This window comes from Panthera onca, chromosome A3, assembly GCF_046562875.1.
Source record: "Panthera onca isolate mPanOnc1 chromosome A3, mPanOnc1 haplotype 2, whole genome shotgun sequence".
NCBI classification, from domain to species: domain Eukaryota; kingdom Metazoa; phylum Chordata; class Mammalia; order Carnivora; family Felidae; genus Panthera; species Panthera onca.
Genome location: NC_138341.1, coordinates 115,991,023 through 116,017,875, shown reverse-complemented (window position 1 = coordinate 116,017,875; position 26,853 = coordinate 115,991,023). Strand labels below are relative to the sequence as shown.

At 48.0% G+C, this 26,853-nt stretch overlaps 1 protein-coding gene across 2 annotated transcripts; it reads left to right on the top strand.

Moving 5' to 3' along the window:
- Positions 1-2,853: 2,853 nt before the first annotated feature.
- On the top strand, positions 2,854-26,609 carry GGT7 (gamma-glutamyltransferase 7). Of its 2 annotated transcripts, none has more exons than XM_060616231.3 (15): positions 2,854-3,081; positions 9,317-9,552; positions 9,918-10,069; positions 11,987-12,104; positions 12,964-13,031; positions 13,288-13,361; positions 13,675-13,871; positions 15,885-15,972; positions 17,466-17,593; positions 17,766-17,854; positions 19,764-19,913; positions 20,031-20,148; positions 20,842-20,979; positions 22,128-22,220; positions 25,864-26,025. In XM_060616231.3, exons 1-15 carry the CDS (start codon positions 2,913-2,915, stop codon positions 25,924-25,926), a joined length of 1,881 nt encoding a protein of 626 aa, XP_060472214.1. In that variant the 5' UTR covers positions 2,854-2,912; the 3' UTR covers positions 25,927-26,025. The 2 variants fall into 2 exon arrangements, with proteins under 2 accessions (XP_060472214.1, XP_060472206.1); XM_060616223.3 differs by having other exon boundaries at positions 2,856-3,081; positions 22,128-22,227; positions 25,864-26,609.
- Positions 26,610-26,853: the final 244 nt, after the last annotated feature.

Below are 26,853 nucleotides of genomic sequence, written 5' to 3'. Positions count from 1 at the left end.
AGGAGAGGCCCGGCCGCCGGAGGCGTGGCTTAAGCAGCCTCGGCGGATGGCGGCCCGGAGGGGCGGAGCCATGCTCGATGGGGTCAAAATGAATGTTAGCAGTGACACGGATTGGGAAAAGTCGAGTATTGCTTGGGGGTAGGGGCGGAGCCGACTGCGGAAGGGGTGGGGCCACAGGGGAGGAGCTGAAGGGGCGGGGCGCGTGACAAGAGAGGTTGGCATCTTGGAGTGACAGAGGAGGGGAGGGGCCAGACGTGACAGTAGAGGAGGTGGGCCCTCTCCTGTCATGGAGTGACAGGGAGTGGCGAGCCTGGAGGTGACAAGAGAGGAGACTGAATCATGGAGTGACCACAGTGGGGTGGGGTCTTGGAGTGACAGATGAGAAGTTGGGTTAGGGCGGGGCTCGAGCGGGAAAGAGCTGGGCAACCGAAAGGAGTTGGATCTGGCCCATAATGGAGACGCCCCGTGATCTGATTGCACAAGCCTGTCACTCCACCGATTTGGAAAGCCAGGTGGAATAGGGTCCTTTCCGGGTGGCACTGTTCTCCTCTGAGAACTATCCCCCAATTCTGAGTAAACCACTCCCCTCTGTCCCCAGGAAAAACTCCTCCCACGACGTTGAGGGCTCGGCCTGGGGACAGGATGCCCTCTCTGCTAACCTTGGGGCCAGCTCAGAATTTTCTCCCACCTCTGAAGATATGTCTTCACTCTCCCTGCCTCCACAAATTCCCATATAGATCTCAAGTACAAGACTCAAGTGAAGACTAGGAGGTACTTTTAGGTCTTTGCTAATAAACACATCTCCTCATTATGCAAATAATGAACTAAGGAAAGGAAATAATTTGTGCAAGGTCACAGAGAAAAAACAACCAGGTTAGGGCCAAACCTAGGTCTCCTGACTCCCCTTCATCAGGCTGAAGGTAATGCTTGTAAAACACCAAAGTCTATGCAAAATAGGAAAAATCACCCTTCTTTCCTTCCCAATCTTTTTACTTCACCAAGAAACCCCTCCTACTTGTCACAACTGGGCTCAATTACCTCTGACTTCCCTCCATCCCTTCTACTACAGAAAGGAGAGGCCAGACAAGACCCTCTATCTCCCGCCTGCACTCACCACCAAGAAGGGCCCTCCCCACTGATCAGTTCACAGAATGGCTTTCAAGGTAGGAAGGATCCTTAGATATCTAACTCCAAGGGTGATTCTGAGGGTCAAAACGGGCAGCCCCCACCCCCTGAAGCCTACACAGGGCTTGTGACCCCACTTGGCCCAGGCTATCTTCCCATCTTCTCCTTTGTTCTTTGTCCAGCTAACCACAAGCCCAGAACACCCTAAATTGAAAAAACAAAAACTCCCCACCACCAGACCTATGATCCAGAGCCTATTCAATCCTAAAGTGAGAGTCTCAGGGCTCCCTGAAGGGATACAAACCTCATGGAATGGATATGGACCCCACTGAGGAGACAGATAATTCATCAAGAAGGCATTGACTGCACTGAAAAGGCACACACACTTTACTGAAGGTACTCCATTAAGGGAGCACAGATCTTGCTGAGGGATCTCAGATCTCACTGAAGGGCTGTGGACCCTGCAAATAGGACATAAAATGCATTGAAGTTCTCTGATTCTATTGAGGGGACATGGACTTCCTCCTAGGAGATAGAGAAGATATAGGTTTTACTAAGGAGACATAGACTCCACTGAGAGGACTCAAACCCCGCTAAGGGGCCTCTCACAACACTGAGGAAATGGACACCACTAAGGAATCACAGACCTCACTTAGTGGAGACTACAAGGGGGATCAGACTTCCCTGAAGCATCACAAGCCCTACAGACCTCACTGAGGAGATACGAACCTCTCTGTAGGAAGGAAGGCACACGCAATGGGCACACATTCCTAGTATAGACAGTCATCTCTTCCCCTCCCTCCCTCCTCAGCCCCCAGTTCTCTTTTCTCTCCAAGCCCTTCTCCTAAGTCCTAAAGCTGTTCTCAATACACTGATGTCCTCTGCTGTCTAAATATGGCACTGCAGCTGCTGGTCCCACAGTAGTTTTTCAAATAGTCCTGGTTTTTATCTCTGAGCCTGGATTCTGGGGGTTGCGGAAGGAGAGGGTGTGTCCCCAGGGGCTTCACCAGCACCCCCCTCCCTCTTGCTTGTGGGCTGTGTAATGGAAGTTTAGAAAAGAGGCCTCATAAGAGAGAGAACTTCCCTCCCCCATCCTTAGAGATGGGGTAGTAATGCAAACTATAGTGTAGTCAGAACTCTTCAGGGTAGGAAGAGGATGGATTGGGTTGGATGGGATGAGAATTCACGAAATTAAGGAAATAATAACAATAATCATAGTTATGACATTTATTAAGTGCCACGTCCTATACTAAGCATTTTCTGACATGTTATTTAATCTTCACAGCCATCTGAGATGAATACTGTTATTCTATTTTACAGATGAGGAAACCGATACTCAAGAAGATTAAATGTCTTGCCTAAGATGACATGGTTTATAAGTGGTAGCACAGGGAATAGAACCCAGACAACTAGACTACAGAGACCCATTCCTCTCCCATTTATCCCTCCCCCTCAACTCCTGCCATACCATCACCACCATTATTTCTCTCTCCAAGTATCCTTTCAGAACCACATCAAAAACTCTTAAAATGATGGTAAATATTCAGATTCCAGAGACCCCATCCCAGTCTATGATCCCACACTCACACTGCCCACCTGCAGGTCGACTGCAGGCTGACAGCGCTAGGTGGAGGAGGGGTGTGCAGTCAGACCCTACGCCCGCGGGGGTTGTGGTGAGGCGCCCCCTCCTGGCTGCCCTAGAGCTCAGGCCCCGCCCTCCCCCACCCCCCTCGCCCCCGCCGCACCACTTCCGGCAGGCGCTGCGCTGCTGGGGGGCGCGGGCGAGGATGGCGGCGGAGAACGAAGCCAGTCAGGAGAGCGCCCTGGGCGCTTACTCGCCCGTGGATTACATGAGCATCACCAGCTTCCCGAGGCTGCCGGAGGACGAGCCGGCGCCCGCGGCCCCTCTGAGGGGCCGCAAGGACGAGGACGCCTTCCTGGGAGACCCCGATACCGGTGAGGCCCGCTGGCCCAGTCCCTGCCCCCTGGGACGTCCCCGGTCCTCCTTCATCTGCGCGGAGCATCACCTCCAGTCTCCATCTCCCTAATTGATCCCCTTCCTCCTGGACCCCTCCCTTCTTCCTTGTCTCTGTTAATTATCTCGTGAGGTTGGAGATGCATTTCTGCTTTGGAGGCTTAGGATGCGACAGGGAAGAATGATGCCAGGGATTGCAGTAGCAGGGATTGGGGTTACCTCTTGGGAAGAACCAACTAAAAAGGAAGGAGTTTTGGAGGGAGGATGCGAAGAAACAGCTGTGATCACCCAGAAGAGGCCGTTCTTTAGTCACAGAGAACAGACTGCAGCAGGATGGGTAGAGGCTAGGTCTTGGGAAGAACTTCCCACAGCCAAGGATTGTGGGAAGGAGAGACCTTAGGGAGCAGCTGAGAATCTCTTTATGTCCCTGGAGGGGTACAGAGGGCATGATTCCCGTCTGTTTGTGAGGGCTAGGTTTTGGGAGACAGGGGGATGGACTGCATGACCTCTCAGAGTCCTTGGAGACCAGAGTGCCTTCTCTGCCTTGTGGATTACCTCACCCCTCCCGGAGCCATGGATCAGGCCAGGATGTTAGTAAGGTACCCTGCCCCCTAGGAAGCAGGCTCCAGAATTTTACTGTGTTCTTGGCCCTCTGCAGGGACTGCAAGGGGCAAGAGTAGGGAGGGGGGAGACCTGAGGGCCAAGAGGTCTCTGAGCATTTCTTCCCTAGGGCTCTGCCTCCTATCCATGTGGCCCAGCTCTATCTTCCTCTCCATTCTTCATCCTCCATCCCCCATCCTTCTTTCCCTCAACGTCACTTCCTGGCATTAGAGCATCCTTCTGCTTAACTCTGTCTTCCTCCCAATGCCTGCACTTGAGCCCTCTCCCTTACCAGCCTGGCAGGCAGATCCTGCTTCTCTGACCCAGCCTTCTCCAGCCTGACCCTTCTGTAGCTATTCCCAGGCTGAAAGCTCCAAACTCTTCCCCCTCCACAACTTCCCAGTCATCTGGCCTTTACTCACAGCCCCTGCCAACCTAACTAGACTGTACCCTACCTGGAGGGGGGAGGCTTATGGACATCACATGTCCAAGCTGCAGATCAAAACTTCTTTTCCAGAGGGAGTAACCCTGGAATCAGGAGGTAACAGGAAGAGTAATGGGAAGATGTGTCCTGGTGGATAACAGCCTGAAACTATGTCCTTTATTCAGGGGTCAGGAGTGCCAATCCTGATCCCAGCACTGGCTTGACTCTGTATGACAATGGGCAGTCCTACCCTGACCTGGGCCTTAGTTTCCTCTTCTAGCTCAACTGGGGATGTCTATCTCTCTTAACCTAGAGATTGGAAAACCCCTGACATGTTTTCTCCTAGCTCCCTATAAATGTCTTAGCATTTATCAAACCTGTGATTATTTGAGCAGTCATGTGATTACTCCATATTTGTAAGCCCTATGAGGATGGGATCGTGACTGTTTTGTTCACCATCCTTTCTCTACCGTCCAGCACAGTGCTAAGCACTAATAAAAATTGTTGTATGAATAAATGAATGAGAGAGATCTCAGGATGAAAGACTAGCAGGGGAGGGAGTACCTTGGGGAGTTAATATAGATTCTGCCCTCATCTATACAAAAATCCAACAGAGACCCTTGTCACCTGAGTTTCTTGGAACCTGCACCTTACGCCACACTTGTACACTAAAATTCCAAGGACTCTTAGCATCATACCTATGTAGTCATTTCAATGCTTTGTCTCAGAGCACTACTTCTAGGCCCCAAGGCTTCTTTGGCCAGCTGGACTAGCCTGTTGGCTAACATGATCTCCTATGTTATTAACCTGGTGGTGCCACTTACTGGCACTGCCCCATCCTCTTAACCAGGACCTTGGTTGTGCCCAACTAGCCTCTAGCCTGCCACTCCCCAAAACCAAGTGCCAGGTACCCTACAACTGACCCTGGAAAAAGTAGAGCTAAATGGTGACCACTCCAAGGTTGGGGAAATTCTTGACTCTCTCCTGAGCTTCAGGCCCATGTGTTCCTCTTTGTCGCAGGCATCTGCCTCTAGATGTCCTGCAAGTGCCTGACTGTCAGCATGATCTATGTTGAATTTATCATCTCTTCCCCATACCTGCCCTTCCCACAATGTCATTCTCAATTAGTGACACTGCCATTCGTCCAGTCTCCAAGGTAGAAGCCCAGGAGCTACCCATGATTTCCTTCCTTCCTTTTATTTCCAAATGGTGATCAGATGCTCTCTGTCCTTCCAAGTATCTTGCAGATTCCATCTCATCATCCTGCTACCACTACTGTAGACTAAGCCACCATCCTCTCTTACTTGTATTACCCATAGGCTTCTAGCTACTACCTGCCTCTTCCTCCCCTCTGCCTCCCCAACCCCAATCCATCCACTACCTTGAACTTCTGTCATGTCATTCCTTGGTTCAAAAATCTTTAATGATTCTGCCCTTAAGGAATAAGCAAGCCAGAGATGACCTCAGTTTCTAGCCAAGATATCTTTCCTGAGCTCTAGACTTAGCAAGTCAACTCTGTTCAGTATTCTTTTGTCAGAAACTCAGCTAAAACTGAGCTAATCTTAAAAGAGAATTTTATTTGATAGCATAACTGAAAAACCCAGGGATATGGGGCCTCAAGTATAGCTGGATCAAGGCACCTAAAAAGGAATTGGCTTTCCTCTTGTGGGTCAACATGTCCCCAGCAGCAACAGGTTTACCCCTTACTATCTTAGCAATCTAGGCAGAAAGAAAGCTTTCCTCTTTCCCAATGGTTCCAGCAATAGAACTAAGTTTTAGTCTCATTGACCTGGTGCTGGTCACATGCCTGTCCCTGAACCAGTTACTGTATAGAGGTACCTGTTCTGATGGGCTAGACCTAGGTCATATACTCACTCTGGTCAGGAATGAGAAAATGAGGAATGAGAGAAGGGAGATGGTATTTTCTAAAAGAAAATTGAATGGAAATGGCATCTAAGCAGATAAAAATCAAATGCCTACTAGGCCAGTTGCCTCCTGACAACTGCTAATGTCCCACAAATTCAGAATCACCAAAATTAAATTCATCATCTTTCTCCCAAAAGACTTGGGTCTTCTGATTCCAAACTAACCTTTTCCCAGTGTCCTGCTGTTGCTCTTACATATCAGTAAAATCAATGGTTTTATTGCCCTAGTGCTTACACAGTAAAGTATTCAGTAAATATTTTTGTTGAATATATGAATAACTTAATGATTGACTGGTGGAATAAAAAGTCTTGCATAAATCTAACTCTAATGAAACCATATCACCTTCACCTCCTGGTCCCTCATAGCTGATTGGAGAAAACATATTTAAGGACAAGCATCAACTAGAATTAGCTTATAAGGTTGGCTTTTGAGTGTGGAAATGGCTCCTGCCTTGTGAAGCAATGGAAAGGAGGTTTTGAGTTACTCTTGCTTCTGTCATTTATTCATTTTATGACCTTAAGTGGGCAGCGTCATCTTTCCCAGTCCCAAGTTTCCTCATCTGCAAAATGGGGGGAATAGGCCTATCTTATAAAGTTATGGGAATGCTTCAGTGAGGGAATGTGTATAAAGAGCTTGGAATATAGTCAGCATCAATAAATATAAGTTCAAAACCATTTCCTGCACTTCTTTTGAAACCTCCAGGGACCAAGGAGAGTTCTGTGCCCACAGTAGGTATTTAACATCTGTTTGTTGAATGAATACCAGTTTTATTTAAAGACTATGTGGTGCTGGTGCTATGGCGTAGAGGCAAGCATGATCAGCTGAGGGAGGCTTCCAGAAGACAAGTTTCTTTTTTTTGAATAAAAAATGTGAAACAAATTACATGTGTATAGTAAAAAAAAAAAAAAAGTGAAGAAAAGTAAAAGTTCTCTTCTCCATTCCTATCTGCCCACAATTTTTCCTTTTTATTTAAAAATATATGGGCGTTCCTGGGTGGCTCAGTTGGTTGAGCATCCAACCCTTGATTTTGGCTCAGGTCATGATCCCAGGGTCTTGGGGTCAAGCCCCACATTGGGCTTCTTGCTGAGCATGGAGCCTGCTTATCTCTCTCTCTCTCTCTCTCTCTCTCTCTCCCTCCCTCCCTCCCTCCCTCCCTCTGCCCCTCTCCCCAGCTCATGTGTGTACACACTCTTTCTCTCTCTCTACAAGAAAACAATTTTCAGGCTCCGTGCTCACAGCACAGAGATTCTCTTGGCCCCTCCCCCGCTTGCTCTCTATCCCTCTCTCAAAATAAATAAAAATAAACTTTAAAAGAAAAAGATTTTTAATTAAAAAATAAAGAAAAAATAAAATAAAAATAAAAATATATGTATTGATTTAGGGGTGCCTGGCTGGCTTAGTCAGTGGAGCATGAGACTCTTGATCTCGGGGTTGTGAGTGCGAGCCCCATGTTGGGTGTGGAGATTACTTAAAAAATAAAATCTTAAAAATATATTTATATGTATTGACTAAAAAAATACATATATGTAATAAAAATTTCAAACAAGAAATTCTCCCACCCCATCTCATTCCTACCTTCAGTATCTTTCCCCAGAAGTAACCACCATAAACGTTTTCTAAAAATTATCTATATATGTATGTGGTTTCTTATTTACACAGAAGAGGGAAGTATGGATTCTGAAGGGCCTTGAATGCCTGGTCAAGGAGCTTGGATTTTCATCATGTTGACATCAATGAACCATGATAGTATTTTAAACAGGAAAGTATAACACTTAGTTTTCAATATTATCCCACAGACTTTTAAAGTGGTTATCCTCCTAGTGCATAGTAGGAGGTGCTCACAAAACATTTATTGAATGAATGAACTTTTAAAAACACATTGTACATACAGCAAGGGTATTAAGGCCAAGGTACCAGGTTATTTTTTTACTGTTCACAAACACCCAGGACCTATAGGCCATTTAGAGAACTGGTTTCAAGGCTAATATGACCCAAAGGAGGAAAACTATGGGATGGAAGAGTGCCTCACCCCTGGCCAACGTGGAAGGGGGATAGAAGTAACTAGAGGGTGCCTGGTAGAATCATCTCATGGAATCCTTATACCCATTTTGGCCAGTTAGGGGTTAGCTCCATTATTAGGTGAGGAAAGTGAGGCTTGTGGCTTGAAGGGACTTACTCATAATAAGCCAGCAAGTAGTAGCTTGCTCCACTCTTATAGTCAGTCCTCAGATTCATTCTCCAGATAGCCAGAGGAATCTTTTTAAAACACAAAACAGATGTCTTCAGTTCTTGCTTAAAACTCTGCAATGGCCTCCCATGGTTCTTAGGATTAAATCCAAGCTTCTCACTAGGCCCACAAGACCCAGTGCACCTGGCCTAGCCTCCACCATACCACTCTTTCCCCTTGCTCGTTACATCAGAGCCACTCAGGCCTTGGTTATTTTTTTCTAATGTACCAAGCTCATTCCTACCTTAGGGCCTTTGTGCCTGCTGCTCCTTTCTAGAACACTCCACACACTCACCCCTTGCTCTACATATGAGGGCTAGCTCCTTCTCATCCCTTAGTTCTCAGCTTAAAAGTCACCTCCCCTGAGAAGCCTTGCCTGATTTCCCCAGCTAAGCAACCTTCAACGTGCACCATTATTCTTTATCATTTCATCCTTCATAGCACTTGCCACAAGTTGTGATGATATACCCTTTGTTTGTCTATTTTCTTTTCTTTCACTGGTCTGTGAACTCCATGAGGGCAGAAACTGTTTATTCTTTTCCCCTGTATTGAGCAGAGGGCCAGACCCATAGCAGGCCCTCCATATTTGTTGAGTGAGTGAATGGGTAAGCCAAGCAAGGTTGGAAACCAGGGCCTGTTCATTCAGGCCTTGCACAGAAGGCTGGCCCCAGCTGGGGCAGGATCTAGTTTCCAGGGAGGGCTCAAACCCCTTGCACTCCAGGAAGTATTCTTTGCCCTAGGTCCTGGGTCCTGGGTCTGGGTCCTGGGTCCCTGGGTGGGTCTCGGTTCTCAAGAAGTTTCGCCTAGGGGCCAGACATCCAGCTTCCTGCTGCCTAGATGGGGGTCCCTGTCTTTCCAGCCGGGACTGCCGCTTCCCCCTTTTGGGGTGCACTGGGTAGACGCTAAAAAGGGCGAGCAGTGCCGTCTAGTGGGGTTTGCTTGACAGGGGCAGGGAGAGGGTCATGCAGAATAGTCCCGCCCTCCAGGCGGGCAGGGCCAGGTAAGAGGTGCCCAGACCTACCCGGCTGCCGCCCCACAGACCCGGACTCCTTCCTGAAGTCTGCGCGGCTGCAGCGGCTGCCTTCGACGTCGTCGGAGATGGGCAGCCAGGACGGGTCGCCGCTGCGGGAGACACGCAAGGACCCGTTCTCTGCGGCAGCGGCCGAGTGCTCCTGCCGCCAGGACGGGCTCACAGTCATCGTCACGGCCTGCCTCACTTTTGCCACGGGTGTCACTGTGGCGCTTGTCATGCAAATTTACTTCGGGGACCCTCAGGTGAGGGGGTTGCGTGAGGGCCAGAGGGAGGGAACCGAAGAGGAGGGAGTGAGGAAGTTCTTGAGGAGACCGTGGGGATTGCGGAATGGCTGATTGAAGGAGGAGGTCAGCAAATGGAAAGGGGAGAGGACAGTGACATGGGAGAGGAAGGTCCCAAAGGGAGGGGCTCAAGGTATGAGGAGGACAGAGCCAGGAAGGCACCTGATCAGGTGAGAGGCACTGGAGGCAATAATGGAAAGAGTCCTAGGGGACAAGAAGGCAGGCCTCGCACCCCCAGCCCCTGCGGAGATTCTGGGGTTGGTGGAGGTGCCTTAAGGGGGCAGGGGTCTCCTACTGCCCCCACCTAGAACCCTTTCCCTTCCCAGATCTTTCACCAGGGTGCGGTGGTGACTGATGCTGCCCATTGCACATCGCTGGGCATCGAGGTGCTCAGTAAACAGGGATCTTCCGTGGATGCCGCTGTGGCAGCAGCCCTGTGCTTGGGGATCGTGGCTCCACACAGTTCTGGCCTGGGCGGGTAAGGAGCTCCCAGCTGTGGAGGTTGGGTTCCCCCAGGCCTCCTTCTGTGTCCTGGTCTGTAGGCCTCACTAGGGGGTCTTTGGGTTTCACTAGAGGGGCAGCTAGGCCCCAACTCCCTGCATTTTGCCTTTCTACATCCAATTTTACCCCTTTCTCCTTACCTGAGTCAGAGGAGGCATTTTCAGAAGAGTTTTGTTTTGTTTTTGTTTTGTTTTGTTTTACTTTGTTGTAACTAGACTTTTGTAAACTACTCTGGTGGGGGTATACTGTCACTAGTTAACACAGGGATACTTTAATTTTCGGGTTTACAAATCCTTAAAACAAATCCCTGTGAGCATGGTTAAGCTATGGACCCTCTATCTTCCAAAAATATACCCCAGGCTGAGAACTCTTAAAGTTTATTTATTTTGAGAGAGAAAAAGAGAGAGAGCAGGGAGGGGCAGAGAGAGAGGGAGAGTGAGAGAATCCCAAGCTGGCTCCCCCTCTGTCAGGACAAACCCATGTGGGGCTGGAATCTACAAACCAAACCATGAGGTCATGATCTGACCAGAAATTAAGAGTATGAAGCTTAACCACCTGAGCAACCCAAGTGTCCCCAGGCTAAGAATTCTTAAAACAAAGATTACAAACTGGCCACCTATGGGCCATACCAGCACACAGACTAGTTTGTTTTCCACACTTAAATTTTTATTTTTTTTAATGTTTATTTATTTATTTTGAGAGAGAGAGAGAGTGGAGGAGGGGGCAGAGAGACGGAGAGAGAGAATCCCAAGCAGGCACAGAGCCCAACACAGGGATGGAACCCACGAACTAACAGATTATGACCTGAGCCAAAATTGAGGGTCGGATACTCAACTGACTGAGCTACCCAAGCATCTCCCACACTTAAAGTTTTTAAAATTTGTTTGCTATTGTTCAGGGCACCTGGGTGGCTCAGTTGGTTAAGCATCCAACTTCGGCTCAGGTCATGATCTTACGGTTCATGAGTTTGAGCCCCATGTCAGGCTCTGTGCTGACAGCTCAGAGCCTGAAGCCTGCTTCTGGTTTTGCGTCTCCCTCTGTCTCTGCCCCTCCCCCACTCACGCTCAGTCTCTGTCTCTCTCTCTCTCAAAAATAAACATTGAAAAAAATTATTTTTTAATTTGCTTGCTATTGTTAAAAAGTTGAGAATTTTCTTAAAAATCCAGATTTCCAACATCTCTTTAAAAATCAGGAGTCTTGGTAACACTGGGCCCGCATTCCCACATGGCTACAATTGTCTGGAGCTAAATAGCATGATGGGGCTTGTGCTTTCTACTTGGCCATAATTCCTAGCACTCCCTATTGTTTATCTCTCCTGCTTTCTTTATTATGTTACTTGGCTGCAGGCCAACCATCTCAGATGCAACTTCCATCTCAGATGGAAACAAGTCACAGAAAAGGGACAAGCTGACAAAGTCCATATCTTGGCTCCTGCAAGACCAGCCCTGCAGGCCCTACCAAAGAAATTCCCCTTTTGGTTGTATACAGTCTATCCTTACATAATTCAGTCCTGGAAGAGGGAGCAGAGGCATAGCATGGAGGCAGGTGCAGGAAGCTGGCAGGGGTCCAGCTATGGTCTAGGGTGGGGGCAGGGGGTAGAACATCTTGCTCTTCCAGTCTCTAGGGTTTCCCTAATCAGGGATTAAAGTCTCCAGTAACAGGCTAGACCAGGTCCATGGTTTCTGGGTCCCCAATCCCCTTGATTTCACTCCCCCACCCTCTTACAGAAGCTGAGTCTCTGAATCCCTGCTGGGGAGAGGGCTCAGACATCTGACTCCAGATGACAGATTTAGCCTACAGATTTAGCCATCACCACTGGGGGTTTGAAGGGTGGCAGGTTAATTGTTTAGAGGGGTAGCATCTTATCAACCTCCCCCTTCTGTGCCTCTCCCAGTGGCGGCGTGATGCTGGTACATGACATCCGAAGAAATGAGAGCCACCTAATTGACTTCCGGGAGTCTGCACCAGGGGCCCTCAGGGAAGAGGCCCTGCAGAGATCCTGGGAAACCAAGGTGGGGATGCTGGTGAGAAGAGAGAGTCCGGGGGGGGGGGGGGGGTCTCCCTTCACTGCCCTTCTGCTAACCGAAACATTACTTTGCTGAGTAATTACAGTGGAAATGAGAAAAAGAGTTAAGCAGGATGCTCTTAAGGCTATGAGGAAGAGAGGCAGCTCCCAAAATAAAATAATGAACCAAAAGATCTGGATGGTTGATAATAGGCAATACAGCAACACCTCACTTCTCTGGCGACCTCACCTATCTGGAAACCTGAGCAGTCTGAGACATCGCAAAGTTCTTGCACTATATCTCATACTTCCCATTCTAAGCTTGTTGACTATAACTTTCCCAGCCCACAACCTACTGGAAAATTAAAGAGGAACTGCTAAAGGCAAACCCACTATCCACTGAGAGCAAAGGAAAAAATAGAAAAATTTGGAAAAATAGTTACTTGGTGCAGTGACAAAAGCCAAACACATGCCTGAGTTATCACAGCTGAGTAATGGTGGTGTGATAACGAAAAGGTTAAATGAAAGTCCCTTGTCCATTACGTTAAAAGGCAGGAATAGATATAATCCAACAGACAGGTTTCTGTCTAAATTGGTTATGTCTTGGCTCTTAAAAGGGTTTGCTTAATTTATAAATCCACCAACTATGCTAGATAAAGGAAGCCTTTCTGCATTTGCTGATAATAAGTCAGGGAAATGGGAGGGATGCCTGCCGGGGAGAGCTTGTCCCTCCTCTGGGATACTTGGCCTGTGTCTTTCCCCTGTGCCAGCCCCCATCCCTGGCTTGGGGCTCTGCGGAGTTCAGCCCAGCCCCCCGCTTCCAGTGACCTGGTCTCCTCTCTCCCTCACCTGCCCGCCTCGCCCAGCCTGGGCTCTTGGTGGGGGTCCCCGGAATGGTGAAGGGGCTACATGAAGCTCACCAGCTCTATGGCAGGTAAAGACCCTCCCTCTGGGGACCAGGGGCCCCTGCCTGCATCTCTCCTTGGGTGGCCTTCTCCTACCTTCCTTGGATTCTTTCCTTCCCAACTCCACCTCCTAATATCCCCTTCCCTTGCCAGGACTCTCCTTCCCAGGAACCCCCTTGCTCTTCCAGTCTCTGGGTTTTCCCTAATCAGGGATTTAAGTTTCCCCCAGGACCCCTCCTCCTCCCCCCAGGACCTTCTCCACCCCCTGCTCTCCGGCCCCCCCAGGCTGCCATGGTCCCAAGTCCTGGCCTTCGCAGCAGCTGTGGCCCAAGATGGCTTCAACGTGACCCATGATCTAGGTCAGTGGGGCCTGGGGGTTGGGGGGAAGGCATGAGGTTGATGGGAAGGGGAGAAGGAACCTCTGAGATTTGGGGCCCAAGCCAAAAAGCACCTCTCTTCCAGTTTGCTCCTTTGGCTCCCTCCCCACCCATCCTATTCTCACAGGGATGCAGCCTCAAATGAGGGGATCTGGGAAGGGCCTATATACACCCCCCCCCCCCACCTTCCCCATAACAGGCTTCTGGGGGGCCAGAACTATTAGGGCCAACCGGTCAGCCACTTCACCTATGGTGCATCTCAGCCCCTAGCCCAGCCTCCTGTCCCTGCTTGCAGCCCGAGCCCTGGCCGAACAGCCTCCGCCCAATGCATCTGAGCGTTTCCGTGAGACATTCCTGCCATTGGGCCACCCGCCACTACCTGGCTCACTGCTGCGTCGGCCTGACCTGGCTGCAGTGCTGGATGTGCTGGGCACCTCTGGCCCCACCGCCTTCTACGCAGGAGGCAATCTTACACTGGAGATGGTGGCTGAGGTGAGCATGTGGGGAGCTCCCCTTGCCCTGAAGGACCCTACTGCAGGAGTATTCTTCCCCTTCCTTCCTTCTCGGTCTTTCTTTCTACATATATTTACCGAGGATTCCATTTACTTGAGATTGTAGAATAGACAAAACCAATCTCTGGTGGTAGAAATCAGATTAGTGGTTGGTTGGGGTGAGAGCAGTTAACTGGGATGCAGCACAAAGAACCCCCTGGGATGAGAGAACTGTTCTGTCTTGATTGAAAGAGGTACCTTTGGGCCCCCCAGGGCTGGTGCCAACCTGTGCAGAGTCTTGTCCTGTCCCTCCCAGGCCTGGTGGAGACTCAGGATCAGCCTCAGCTTCCCTGAGCCCTCAAGCTCACCCTGCTCTTGGGTTTTCTAGGGACTGAGGGAAACCCCTCCTTCACTGGTGACTATCAGGACTTACCAACCAACAGAGACTCTTAGTCTGAGGCAGTAATGGGTTCTGAGAACTATTGTCAGTAGTTAAAAACTCCTAATGGAAAATTATGTTCAAGATGAGGATACACACCAACTCTGTGATTCTGTCATCTGTACTGTTGGAGTGATTATATGTATCTCTGCCATATAGTTATGGGAATTGAATAGATGTGTCATTCATTCTACATTCATAGAGTGCCTGTTCTGCGTCAGACCCTGTGCTGGGCACTGGAGGTATGGTTATATGATAGACGCCCATCTCAAATGGACTTAACTGGGAAGTCCAGCAGAATACTGGCTTTAGGTCTGCTGGGTCCACAGCTCCATCTACATTGTCAGGCCTTGGTCTGTCTGTCTCTCTGTCATGACTCTACTTCTGTTTGAATTCACTCTCTGTCAGATCCTTTCCATACCTACTCCTCACCAGCCATCCTTCCAGCAAACCATCCCAGAGAAAGAGCATTTCTCATTCCAACAGTTAAAGCAAAAACCTCCAGCTTGTATCTCATTGGCCTATCATAGGTCTCATGATTATTCCCAAACCAGTCACTGGCATGGAAAAGGAATGCTCTGATTAGCCAGACCTGGATATACTGGAGAAGGCGATGAAGGAGACTCTAACAAAGACCATCAGAGCTTTAAAAGAAAAAAACACCGAAGTTGAGTTTAAAAATTTGACCAACAAAGGAACACATATGATGTGTGTGTCATTCAATGTGTAGAACTTCAGTGTGTAGTTCACCAAGGGTGGATTAAAAGTCAGGGGTTTCAAGTACTAAAACTACAAAGAGAGAGAGAGAGAGAGATTGAGGATTCCTAGTGGTTATGCTAATTTAGGAATGAAAATTACCATGCTGGAAAGGATGGAATGAGCCCATAGGTTTGTTGGTTCATTGGTCAATAGATGCTTGGTTACATCCAATGAGGGTCATTCCTACCAGAATCATCCAGAGTTCATGGTTTTGGAGTAGCTTTAGTTAATTGTAGTGAAATGAAGAATTCAGTTTTGATATCTGTAGGCAAATTCTGCTTTAAGTAGAAAATATTCCTTTAAAAAAAATAATCTCTGCACCCAATGTGGGGCTTGAACTCAGGACCCCAACAAAAGTTGCAGGCTCTACTGACAGAGCCAGCCAAGTACCCCAGAAAATGTTCATTTTATATAGGCAGAGAGGGTAGTATGTGCAAGGCCATGGAGTCATGAGTTCAGGAACTGTAGTTCACTCAGGTAGCTTACAGAGGTCACTGGGGAATAGCAGGACATGAGGTGGGAGCATTGGACAGGGGCCAGGTCACAAAGGGCCTTGAATGCCAATCTAAGGAGGTCGTTCATAGAATGTCTGGTACCTGGCAGGTGCTCAGAGGTAGTGCTTTTCCCCCTTTCTTTTCCGTAGGGTCCCGAGGGCTAATGGGGTCCCTAAAGGCCATGATGGAAATTGCAGAAGGCACAAAAGTTAGAAACATCTGATCTGTCTTTGATTCCAAGCGTATACCATAGGCCAAGCCCATATGCTTACACTGTGGAGTGTGGATCACAGCTGTGATGGGGTCATTCTCTCCCCTCTAGGCTCAACATGCAGGGGGTGTCATAACTGAGGAGGATTTCAGCAACTACAGTGCCCTCGTGGAGAATCCTGTGTGTGGCGTCTACAGAGGTGACCTCTCTCCCAGCTCTCAGGGTCCCTGCTCAGGAGAAGCCTCCCAGTCCATGGCCACCTCCTTTTGGCCTAGAGATTCCTCCCCATTTTACAGGAGAGAAACTGAGGCAGTGAGCTGCCTGGCCAGCCAACTGTTGAAGGAAGCCAGAGCCAGCCCACCTTCTGAAGTAGTCATGGGGTCAGTTACCCCAAGTATTTAGGATATGGGGAGGGAGGTCTGGCCAAAAGTTCAGGCCTGGAAGTTGGGGTTCTGGCCATAAGTTTTCTTGATTTGGGCTCTATGTTGCCTCAGCCCCACTCTCACTGTTGTGTACTTCCTAAGAAGAATTCATAAGTCCAGAGTCCATCTAAATTCATATTGAACAAACCTTTGAAGACAATTATAAACCTGTCCCCTCATTGTGTCAAAAGGAAACTGAGGCCCAGGGACAGAATGGAACTTAACCTGCCAAACTCAAAACTAGAGGAATCCCAAAAGCCAAGCCTATGATGTGGATGAAATCCATGTTTGCTGAACCCAAAGTGGTGGTTTCCTGGGTCCCTCAGAAGGTTCTCAGGTTCTCTCCCCTCCTGGAGGTCTGGATCACCTTGAACCCCAGGAGGGGTTACGTCTGAGTTCAGGTTTCCAGGCCTCAATTTCTAGCCTGATTCTTCTACCAGAGGTGGTAGTGTATGAAGACCTGGGTTTGAGTACTAGCTGTCCCATTCACCTTGAACAAGTCACTTCCCACTGTGAGCTGTGGTTCCCTCCTAAAAATGGAGATAGTACCCTTGAGGGGTGCCCATGAAGATTTGATGAGGTGTTATCAGAAGCTGCCCTGATCAGAATGGATGCTGAATTCTTATTTGATTTTACAAATCCCCTCCCCAGCCTGCGTTCTCTTGCCAATGCCAGTACCTTGAGATTGTCTCCTACAAACTTGGACCAGCTACCTCTCTGTGCCTCAGTTTCCTCACCTGTAAAATGAGGATGATAACATTACCCATTGTGGGGGTTAAATGAGTTAATCAGTTAATGTTATATGTCAGGTATTATCATTATTCCTTTGATGCCCAAACATCTAATAACAGAGGCCTCAAATAGGAAGAGGAGATTGCTGCTCCCAAGAAGTTTTAGGGGTGGGACCATGATGGGCCCTGAATAGTATCCTGGTCTGTGGGAGGAGCTAAAAGGAGTTCTGGACATCTGGACACCTGTCCCTGCTCTGCCTGCAATGTGCTTCTGGGCAGACTACAGTTCTCTTGAGCCTTAGTTTCCTTGTGCAGAAGAGGAAACTGAAGACCAGTGTTCTGAGTTGGAGTCCTGGCCCTGCCCTTGACTTGCCATGTGAACTTGTGTGGGTCCCTTTGCCTCTCAATACTTTGCCTCTCAGCACAGTTTCCCTGTCTGATGAGGAGTTCAGTGCAGGGGTCTCAGCCTACGTGATGGTGGGATGTGGAGATGCCTTGACCCCTCCCCTGCCATCTGGTCATTTCCATTTTTTTTCCAGGCCACCTGGTTCTCAGTCCCCCACCCCCGCATACAGGGCCTGCCCTCATCAGTGCTCTCAACATCCTTGAAGGCTTCAATCTTACCACCCTGGTGTCCCGGGAACAGGCTCTTCACTGGGTGGCAGAGGCAAGGCCAACCCCTCCACCCTGCCCTGGGTCTTGGTACACTGGGAGTGGGGGGATGGGTTACTGCCATGGGGCAGGACTAAATCACCTCCAGGTTTTCTCACATGAGGATCAAAAGTGTGGGTCCTGGGAGGAGCCTGGCAGCCTCTTCCACACCCCTGTTATATTTTCAGACCCTGAAGATTGCATTAGCCCTGGCCAGCAGACTGGGAGATCCTGTCTACGATTCTACCATCACTGAGAGCATGGATGACATGCTCAGGTGGGTCCCAGGGCAGGACCCTCGGGGCTGCAGAAGTGGTGGTGGATGTGAGGAAAGGATCAGATGAAAAGCAGCTGGTAAAGCAAGAAGACCTGGAGTCCCAAGTCGATTTTAGCTCAGCTCCAACTCATAGCGTGACACTGGTTGCCTCACCCTGCACCTACCTCAGTTTCCCCATCTGTACAATGAGTTGGCCCTCAAAACATTTTTTACCCTAGCAGGGCACCTATCGGGGCCCATCTGGGCCCCCTTTGGAGTGGAAAAAGAAAGCTTAATAACAATGAAAAATCTCCAAGCAATTACTGGAGGTGATGGGAATTTTTACATTATACATACATTATACACTATAATGTATCCACATTAGCAGCATAATATTGTAAGACTGTGGGTCCTGGTCAGACTGACTCAGTTCAAATCCCAACTTCACCATTCACTAGCTGTACAGGATTGGACAAATTTAAATTCTGTAAGTCTGTTTCTGCAAGGGGGCCTGACAATAATGGTGCCAACCTCATGAGGTTGTGGTACAGATTAAATAAGGTCATACATGCAAAGCACTGAGCACATTGTCTGGCACATAATAAGTATTCAACAAATATTAGTAGTAGTAACCGGCAATATGAGTGGGTAAGAACGGTTACTATTTAATTGCTACTATATCTGATCAAAAGGCTAGCTAAGGAAAAAACCAGAAACCAAAAATATACTTAACATAAATTTGTATTATTACTCAAACAACTCTATGAATTAAGTTGGAAACAAACTAAATGAATAGCTTATAATTAAAAAGCAAAAAGAGCAGCAACCAAAATCAATAAGCAGTTCAAAGCCATAAGAGTAAGTCTAAAAACAAAGCCTCTCTCCCCTCACCCAATCCACCTGAAACAAAGCCCTCTCTGCCTCTTCTGTGTGGCCCCCAGCCTTTATGGTTGAAAACTGAATGAAAATCTTTAATAATCCTTAGTAACTTGTCATTCTCTAATCAACTACAATAACCAAACCAACAGTTATTAAGTAAGAAGCCCTCTGTCGAACTTTAAAAAGTCTGGAAAAGGGACGCCTGGGTGGCGCAGTCGGTTGAGCGTCCGACTTCAGCCAGGTCACGATCTCGCGGTCCGTGAGTTCGAGCCCCGCGTCGGGCTCTGGGCTGATGGCTCGGAGCCTGGAGCCTGTTTCCGATTCTGTGTCTCCCTCTCTCTCTGCCCCTCCCCCGTTCATGCTCTGTCTCTCTCTGTCCCAAAAAAAAATAAATAAAAAACGTTGAAAAAAAAAATTAAAAAAAAAAAAAAAAAAAAGTCTGGAAAATTGCATGTTGTTTTCAATTTAGCTCTAACACACACACACACACACACACACACACACACACATACCTATATTAAATTCATTCAAGTAATTTCATCCAATAAATAGTTACTAAGGGCTTATATGCCAAGTCTTCCCCCACAAAATTCTAATAGTAGCTAAAGATCCCTGTATATAAAACTCTCCTCTGACTAAACTCTTAATAAAACTTCAGTTCCAAACTAAAAACATTAGATTAAATGAATTCTGTTTGTTCATTCGAAACAAATATTATGTGAGCATCCACTATGTCCCAGGTACTTTCAAGAAGAGGATTAACTGAGTAAATGAAGTCAAGTAACTAAAAGACTCTTGGTTTAAGCACTAAATAAAAGTTGGCTCTAGGAGGGAATCTGAATGACACCTAAATAAATTCAGTCAGTCCAATAACACTTTCCTGGATATTTCCCATATGTTCAGAATAAGAGATTCTGCTCTCATAGACCTAATAGTCCAGTGGGGGAGGCAGACATTAATCAAATAATTGCACAAACAGGCATCACAATGTGGTAGGTGGGGTGTAATGAGAGCCTGCTGTGTATTCATCTCCTGCCCCTTGTCTTTTCAGCAAGGTGGAAGCTGCGTACCTCCGGGGCCACATCAATGACTCCCAGGCGGCTCCTGCTCCACTCCTGCCTGTCTACGAGCTGGATGGGGCTCCCACGGCTGCCCAGGTGCTGATCATGGGCCCTGATGACTTTATCGTGGCCATGGTCAGGTATGCCAGCTCAGACTCAGAACCTGGCACTGGGGATCGTCTGGACCAGGAAGGGTTGGGGGCTGGATGGGGGTGAGGGCGGCCTCAGGGCTCACCTGGCCCAACCTCCACCCCCAGCTCCCTGAACCGACCCTTTGGCAGTGGCCTCATCACTCCCTCGGGGATCCTGCTCAACAGCCAGATGCTAGACTTCTCCTGGCCCAACAGGACTGCTAACCACTCTGCTCCCAGCCTGGTAGGGCCTTGCTTCCCTCTTCCCCTGAGAACCTTGAGGCTAGGTAGAAAGTGTAGCAGTATGGCTGTGCCTCCTTCCCTACTTCCTCTAGGAACTTCTACTATAAAGGAACCCAAAACAAGGTGTCCACTTCATTCCCAGCCCAAGTCTGGGGCTTGGAGCCTGGTGGGCCTGAAGAAACTTCATCCCATTCTGTCCTTGTCTCACTATATGACCTAGGGAAAGTCTTGCCCCCTCTCTTGGCCTCAGTTTCTTCATCTGTACAATAAGGATATTAGCCCCCATTTGATTCTTTGGCACTTTTCAGCACAATGGTCTACAATTGTGGGATGCTGAGCTGATGGGACTCAGCCCTCTTGTTGGTCAAAAGAGGAAGGAGATAGGAATTATGGTCTAGTTGGAGGCTAATATTCTTACATCCTGTGAGCTGGGGCCCTGGCAGGATGAAGATAGATAGAGATGACCAGGGTATAGATTATCCTGTTCTTCCTCTTGGCCATCTTTCTTGGCTTGGTCCCCTCCCTTGCCACCCATCTTAGCTCCATAGCAATTCAGTGGGGCCATGATCCACCTTAGTTATCCAGGAACCCTGCCCATTTCACAGACAGCAAACTGTGGCCTGGGAAGGGACCAGTCCCCCATGAAAACTTACCCCACCTGTTATCCCCCTGTGGTCTCGGTCCTCTGACACAGGAGAATTCGGTGCAGCCAGGGAAGCGACCACTGTCTTTCCTGCTGCCCACTGTGGTCCGGCCGGCAGAGGGGCTCTGTGGGACCTACCTCGCACTGGGGGCCAATGGAGCTGCCCGGGGCCTCAGCGGCCTGACCCAGGTGAGGTTTCCTCCATGGTAGGCCCTTTGGGGCCAGCAGCCAAGCTGTGGCCTGGACTGTAGATGTGCCTCATGTCTCTGTCTTGTTCTCATCCCTAGGTCAGCAAACATAGGCCAAGGCTGCTTTGTTACAAGTTCATCCTGGATACTAGGGACATAGGCTATGCTGAGTTACTTAGCCAAAATGGAGCCCTGAAGCTCCCTGTCTTCCGGGTTGCATAGAAAATCATGGGCCAGTGGAACTGAAAGGTGATATAGCATCTGGGTTGCCTAGGTTCTGTCAACCTCAAGTCCCATGATGCCTCTACTCAGCATCTGAAGAGATAAGCAACTCTCTTTAGGGTCTGATTTTGAAAGGAAGGACCTACAGTTCTCCAAAATGTCTCACAACAGTTACACAGATGTTTTAAGCACCAGATATATGTGCCAGGCACATACTTTGGCAGGTAGTGAGTTAATTAGCCTGAGCTTTGGAAGCAGACAGCCCTGGGCCCCAGTCCAAGTGCTGCTAATTTCTAACTGTGTGATCTCCGGGAATTCACTTAACCTCTCTGAACCTCAGTCTCCTCATATGTAAAATGAAGATAATAACAAGAGAAAACATTTATGGAATTCTTACTAAGTGCCAGGAATGGTGTTACATGTGTTAATTCTTTTAGCCTTCTCAACTTTGGAAGGAATCCTTATTTCTACTTTGTATATGAGGAAACTAAGACCCAGAGAAGTTAAGAAGTTAGGTCCAGTTTACTAAGAATGGGCAGGCAGTTTGGTTTGAGAGCCTACCCACACAACCACTAAGCTAAAAGTACTCACATTGTGCCCTAGACCTTCCCCAGCTATTAACCCTGTCCTGGCCAGGGAAAAGGGAGGAGAGCCCTGGGCTGGATTATAGGAGGCTGACTGCTAGTGGTGCCTCTTCCTTGGCTCTCTCTAAACTCTGGAGTGAGTTACTTTCCCTTCCTGGCCCTCAGTTTCCCCCTCTTTGAAATGGGGATGGCCATCACAGGCCTGCCTCTCTTCTGAGGCTGTTCAGATGACACCCCTAGTGTAAGGTTTCTAACTAGAAGTCCAGCTAAGGAGTGAGACCTGGGGAGTCCTGAATCCCTATCTCTGGGGCAGCCCTGACTTCTATCTCTTGGCCGCCCACAGGTTTTGCTGAATGTCCTGACCTTGAACCGGAACCTGAGTGACAGCCTGGCTCATGGCCGTCTGCATCCAGACCTGCAGTCTAACCTTCTGCAGGTGGACAGTGAGTGCACAGCAGAGATCCCCAGGGGGTGGGCAAGGAGCTGGGTGGAGAAGGGGTCTCCTCCCAAGGGTTCCCCCACCTATACCAGCATAACTCCCTGCCAGTGAAAGTTTGGTTTCTTCCAATGAACTCCTTTGGAACAGTGAAAGATCTGGGGACTGGAACCAGTTCTGTCATTTCCGGGCTGTGCAGCCTTGGGAAATGCATGTCTCCACTCTGAGCCTCAGTTTTCTCATTTGTAAAATAAGATTCAGTTGTTCAGTCTGCAAACCATTCATTCAGTAGTTTGTATTGAATACCTACTGTGTGCCAGGCATTATGCTCAGGATACAGCATTTACAGGCAGACAGGAAAAGAAATAATCAAAGAAATATGAGAAAGCAAAATAAATGCTCTGCGGGCTGACATATAGGACTGATCTGATAACTTGAGAAGGCTTCTCTTGGGTGACATTTCAGCTGAGATCTGAAGAGTAAGAAGGAGCCCCACCATGCAAAGAACAGGGGCAGGTTTTGTAGGCCAAGGGAACAGATGCAATTCAGGGCAGGAGTGGGCTCGGCATGTCTTAGGAGTAGAAAGGAGACTGGGGTAAGTGCAACTGATGTGAGGTCAGAGAGGCAGGCAGAGGCCACATCATGGACCTTATAGGTTACGGTGAGAAAATGGACTTTCCTTTAAGAATGACTGGGGCTTAATTGTAGACACAGCTTATTTTTTGTTGTTGTTTTTTGTTTTTAATTTTTTTAATGTTTATTTTTGAAGGAGAGAGAGAGAAAGAGAAACCGAGTGTGAGTGGGGGAGGGGCAGAGAGATAGGGAGACACAGAATCCGAAGTGGGGTCCAAGCTCTGAGCTGTCAGCACAGAGCCTGATGCGGGACTCAAACCCACAAGCTATGAGATCACGACCTGAGCTGAAGTCGGACACTCAAGCTACTGAGCTACCCAGGCGCCCAAACATAGCTTAATTTTGTAAGTGGGAAAGTATGTGCAGGTTTGAGGAGTTTTTATTACAACAGACAATGTATTATACAAATCCAAAAGGGATAGAGTATTGAATGAGACATGGTCCTTGCCTGCATGGTATTATCATCCCCATTTTACAGATAAAGAAACTGAGGCCCACAGAGGTTATAAAGTAGTCAAAGATCAGCAGTAAGTGACAGAACTGAGATTAGAATATATACCTGGCTGATACCAAAGACTCTGTTCTTTACTGCCTGTCTCCTAGAGTGAAGCACATTAGAAGCCACAGACCTAAATCCTCAGCAGTCACAGCCTGTGGTTTGGCTGGTGACACTCTGGATCCCAAATGATGACAATGAGGCTATCCCAACTAATAACTTCTGGTGTCTATTGAATGTGAGGCTGTACACTAAGTTACTTGGGGGGGGGGGGTTGGTTCATCCTACCCACCCTTGAGAAGCTTATGGTCTATGACAGGAACATGAGGAGTAGGCTTGGCCAAAGGAAAGTTCATCCACTGGGGTTTCTGGGAGGCTTTATGGAGGAGGTGACAACTGACTGGGCATTGGAGTAGGAGCAGGAATTTGGCATGTAGGGGTAAAGAACCTTCTGGACAAATGGGCAAAAGCCAGAAAGAATGGTTCAGAGAGCAGCCAGGAGGCCTGCTGGACTAGAGACATTGTTTCCTAAACTTAAGAATTTATCCAGCACCTTCTTGAATTTTGCCATATTTGTACACCATCTAAACCATTATTTACATATGCGTATCTATACATGTACTTCTTTTTCAATGTAAGTGTATTTTAAAGGTAAATCTCATATCATAATCACAATTGGAAAAAATAACATCATTTGCCACAAATAAAAGATAAATAGCTATAAAAAGTCAACTGTTTTTAGATTTTAGGTGGATATTGTTGCCCCAGAAGGCTTTGTAGAGATGTTAGAGGCTGAAATATGGAGAACAAACATAGGGTTACTGGAGGGGTTGTGGGAGGGGGAATGGGCTAAATGGGCAGGGGACATTAGGGAATCTACTCCTGAAATTGTTGCACTATATGCTAACTAATTTGGATGTAAATTAAAAAAATAAATTAAAAAAAAAAAAGTGTTAGAGGCCAGGAGCTCTTGAGTGGCTCAGTCGGCTAAGTGTCCAACTTCAGCTCAGGTCATGATCTCGTGGTTCATGGAGCCTGCTTCAAAGTCTGTGTCTCCCTCTCTCTCTGCCCTTCCCCTGCTCGCACTCTGTCTCAAAAATAAATTAACATTGAAAAACAAAAAAAAATGTTAGAGGCCATACTAAAACTTAGTCCTTGCCATTATCCAAAGGATTAAAAGGGACCCATAAAGGAAATGCATTTCTGATTCAGTGATTCAATGCTATTCGGTGTCGTATCTTTACCTCAAGAACTGCCCTAGATTATCCCATTTGAGGAAATAAGAAAACCATATCTTTGTTGAGGAGCCGTAGTAGGTGAGGTTACAGGGCTTATCATGGAGGTCCATGTTAAGAAGCATGGTTTCCATCCACTTGAGTAGAGGTGGGATAGACCTGATATGTTTTACGTAGGGAAAATGGATTGAAGAGGGGAGAATTTAAGTTGGAGAAACAGAAACAACTAGGATAATGGGCCAGGCAAGAGATGGTGAGGACCTGAACTTATGTAAGAGGGTGGGGATTTCTTCATTTATCCAGTAAATACTTTAACATTTTCTATGTCTTCACCCAGTTCTAGGCACTGAAGAGCAATAGTGAACAAGACAACATCCTTGACTTCAAAAAGCTTATAATCTAATGGAGAGAGACATAGTAAACAAACAAACAAACAGGTAGCAATAAGCACTTTGAAAGAAAATAAAGCAAGGTAAAGATGACAGGGCTGCTACTTTAGATAGCGGTCAGGTAAGTTCTCCTTGAAGATTGGAATGAAGTAAGGAAGCCAGTCTCATGACTATCTAGGAGGAGAACATTCTAGACAAATAGAACAGCAAGTGCAAAGCCCTGAGGTAGGAGCATGTTTGGCCTACCTGAGGGCAGCAAGGAGGCTAAAGCAGAGGTAAGCAAGGGAGAGAATAGAAAGAAGTGAGGACAAGAGTTTAGAAAGGTAGTGAAGTCCCAGATGATGTTGTGCCTTAGAGGCCCTGGTGAGGACTTTGGATTTTATTCTAAGAGTCATCAAAGCTATTGGAAGTTTTGAGAAGGGGAGGTGAGTGGCCTAATGGTTTAAAAGGATTCCATTTACCTGTATGAAAGCAGGACTGGAACCAGAAAGACCAGTCAGTGGGCTATGCAGTAATGGCTGCATCCTGGCTATCCTGGCAAGTGATGATGGCAGCTTGGCCTAGGCCGCTGGAGATGAAGAGCTCAAAGCCCTTTGTGCAATGTTAAGAATGACCGTATGTTATTGATCACATACTATTTGCAAGGCTCTGAGCTCTGTGCTTTCTGTGTATTATCTCCTTTAATCCCTATAACAACGTCATGTGTTGTTTTCATATAATCCCTATTTTATCCATGAGGAGGCTGAGGCTCAGAGAGGTAAAGCAGTTTGCCCAAGGTCACGCAGCTCCTCAGTGGGACATCCAGGACCACGACTCAGGTCTGACCACAGGACTCCTGCGCCAGTGCTCTGAACACTCTGAATGTATATATGTTGGGGGGTGGTTTTCAGGTGAGTTCACAGAGGAAGAGATTGAGTTCCTGGAAGCCAGGGGTCACCATGTGGAGAAGGTAGATGTCTTATCCTGGGTCCATGGCAGCCGGAGAACCAACAACTTCATCATTGGTGTGAAAGACCCTCGGAGCCCAGACGCAGCTGGAGCCACCATCCTGTAGAGCACAGGGTGGGGTGGGGGTCTCTGCTCCCCACCTTTGCATGTTCTTAGAGTCCCTCCTTCTCCCAGGTTTGGTCTCAGGGGAACCCCAGGGATGCCCCAGATCATGGGCCAGAGGGGATGCTTAACAAACCCTATCCGAGAATAACTGGAAAATTCTCTATCCAGAGGCCTGTGGTGGTGGTGGTGGCGGCGGTGGTGGTGAGTGTCAGTGTCCACAACCAGGCAGACAGGGCCTTGAGGAGTCAGACTGTCTGCCTCCTTTCCTTCAGCCATGCTGGCCCAGAGCTTAGGGATGTGCTTGCAAAACCTTCTCAAGGGTCCTCACAACCCCAACATCTCCAATCTGGCCTGACCTGGACCTTGTCTTCCAGCTCCCTTCTCCTGTCCCCAGCCTCATTTCTTAAATGACTAGGATTTTTTAAATGGACCATCCTGGGGAGGGGGTGCTCCTCTCTTCCTCCCACCAAGTTGAGGTGGGGCCTTGCATCTGGGGGTTCCCAGGTTGTGGGTAGGGGTGGGGGTGGGGACCAGCTCAGGGGCTTCTATTTGCAAAGGGGAATTAAAGAAGACTATTGCTTAACCATGGCTCTTGATTGATTTATATTTGGCTATGTTGGGAGTGGGAGAAAGTGAAATAGTACAAAAGCAGCTACAGCAATGTGTTTACTATTTGTTTCCTAAATTAGATATTTTGGGTATTTCCTTCATATCTTGGTTAAGATATGAAGCTTCCTGATTTAAAAACTTACTACAGGGGTGCCTGGCTGGCTCGGTCAGTAGAGCATGTGACTCTTGAGTCACAAGGTCATGAGTTTGAGCCCCAT

Bases quoted from the DNA above. Each gene is read 5' to 3' on its own strand.
- GGT7 (XM_060616223.3), top strand. From the start codon at position 2,913: ATGGCGGCGGAGAACGAAGCCAGTCAGGAGAGCGCCCTGGGCGCTTAC. The intron at 3,082-9,316 runs GTGAGGCCCGCT...GCCGCCCCACAG, and splicing joins CCTGGGAGACCCCGATACCG to ACCCGGACTCCTTCCTGAAG. The intron at 20,149-20,841 runs GTAGGGCCTTGC...CCTCTGACACAG, and splicing joins ACCACTCTGCTCCCAGCCTG to GAGAATTCGGTGCAGCCAGG.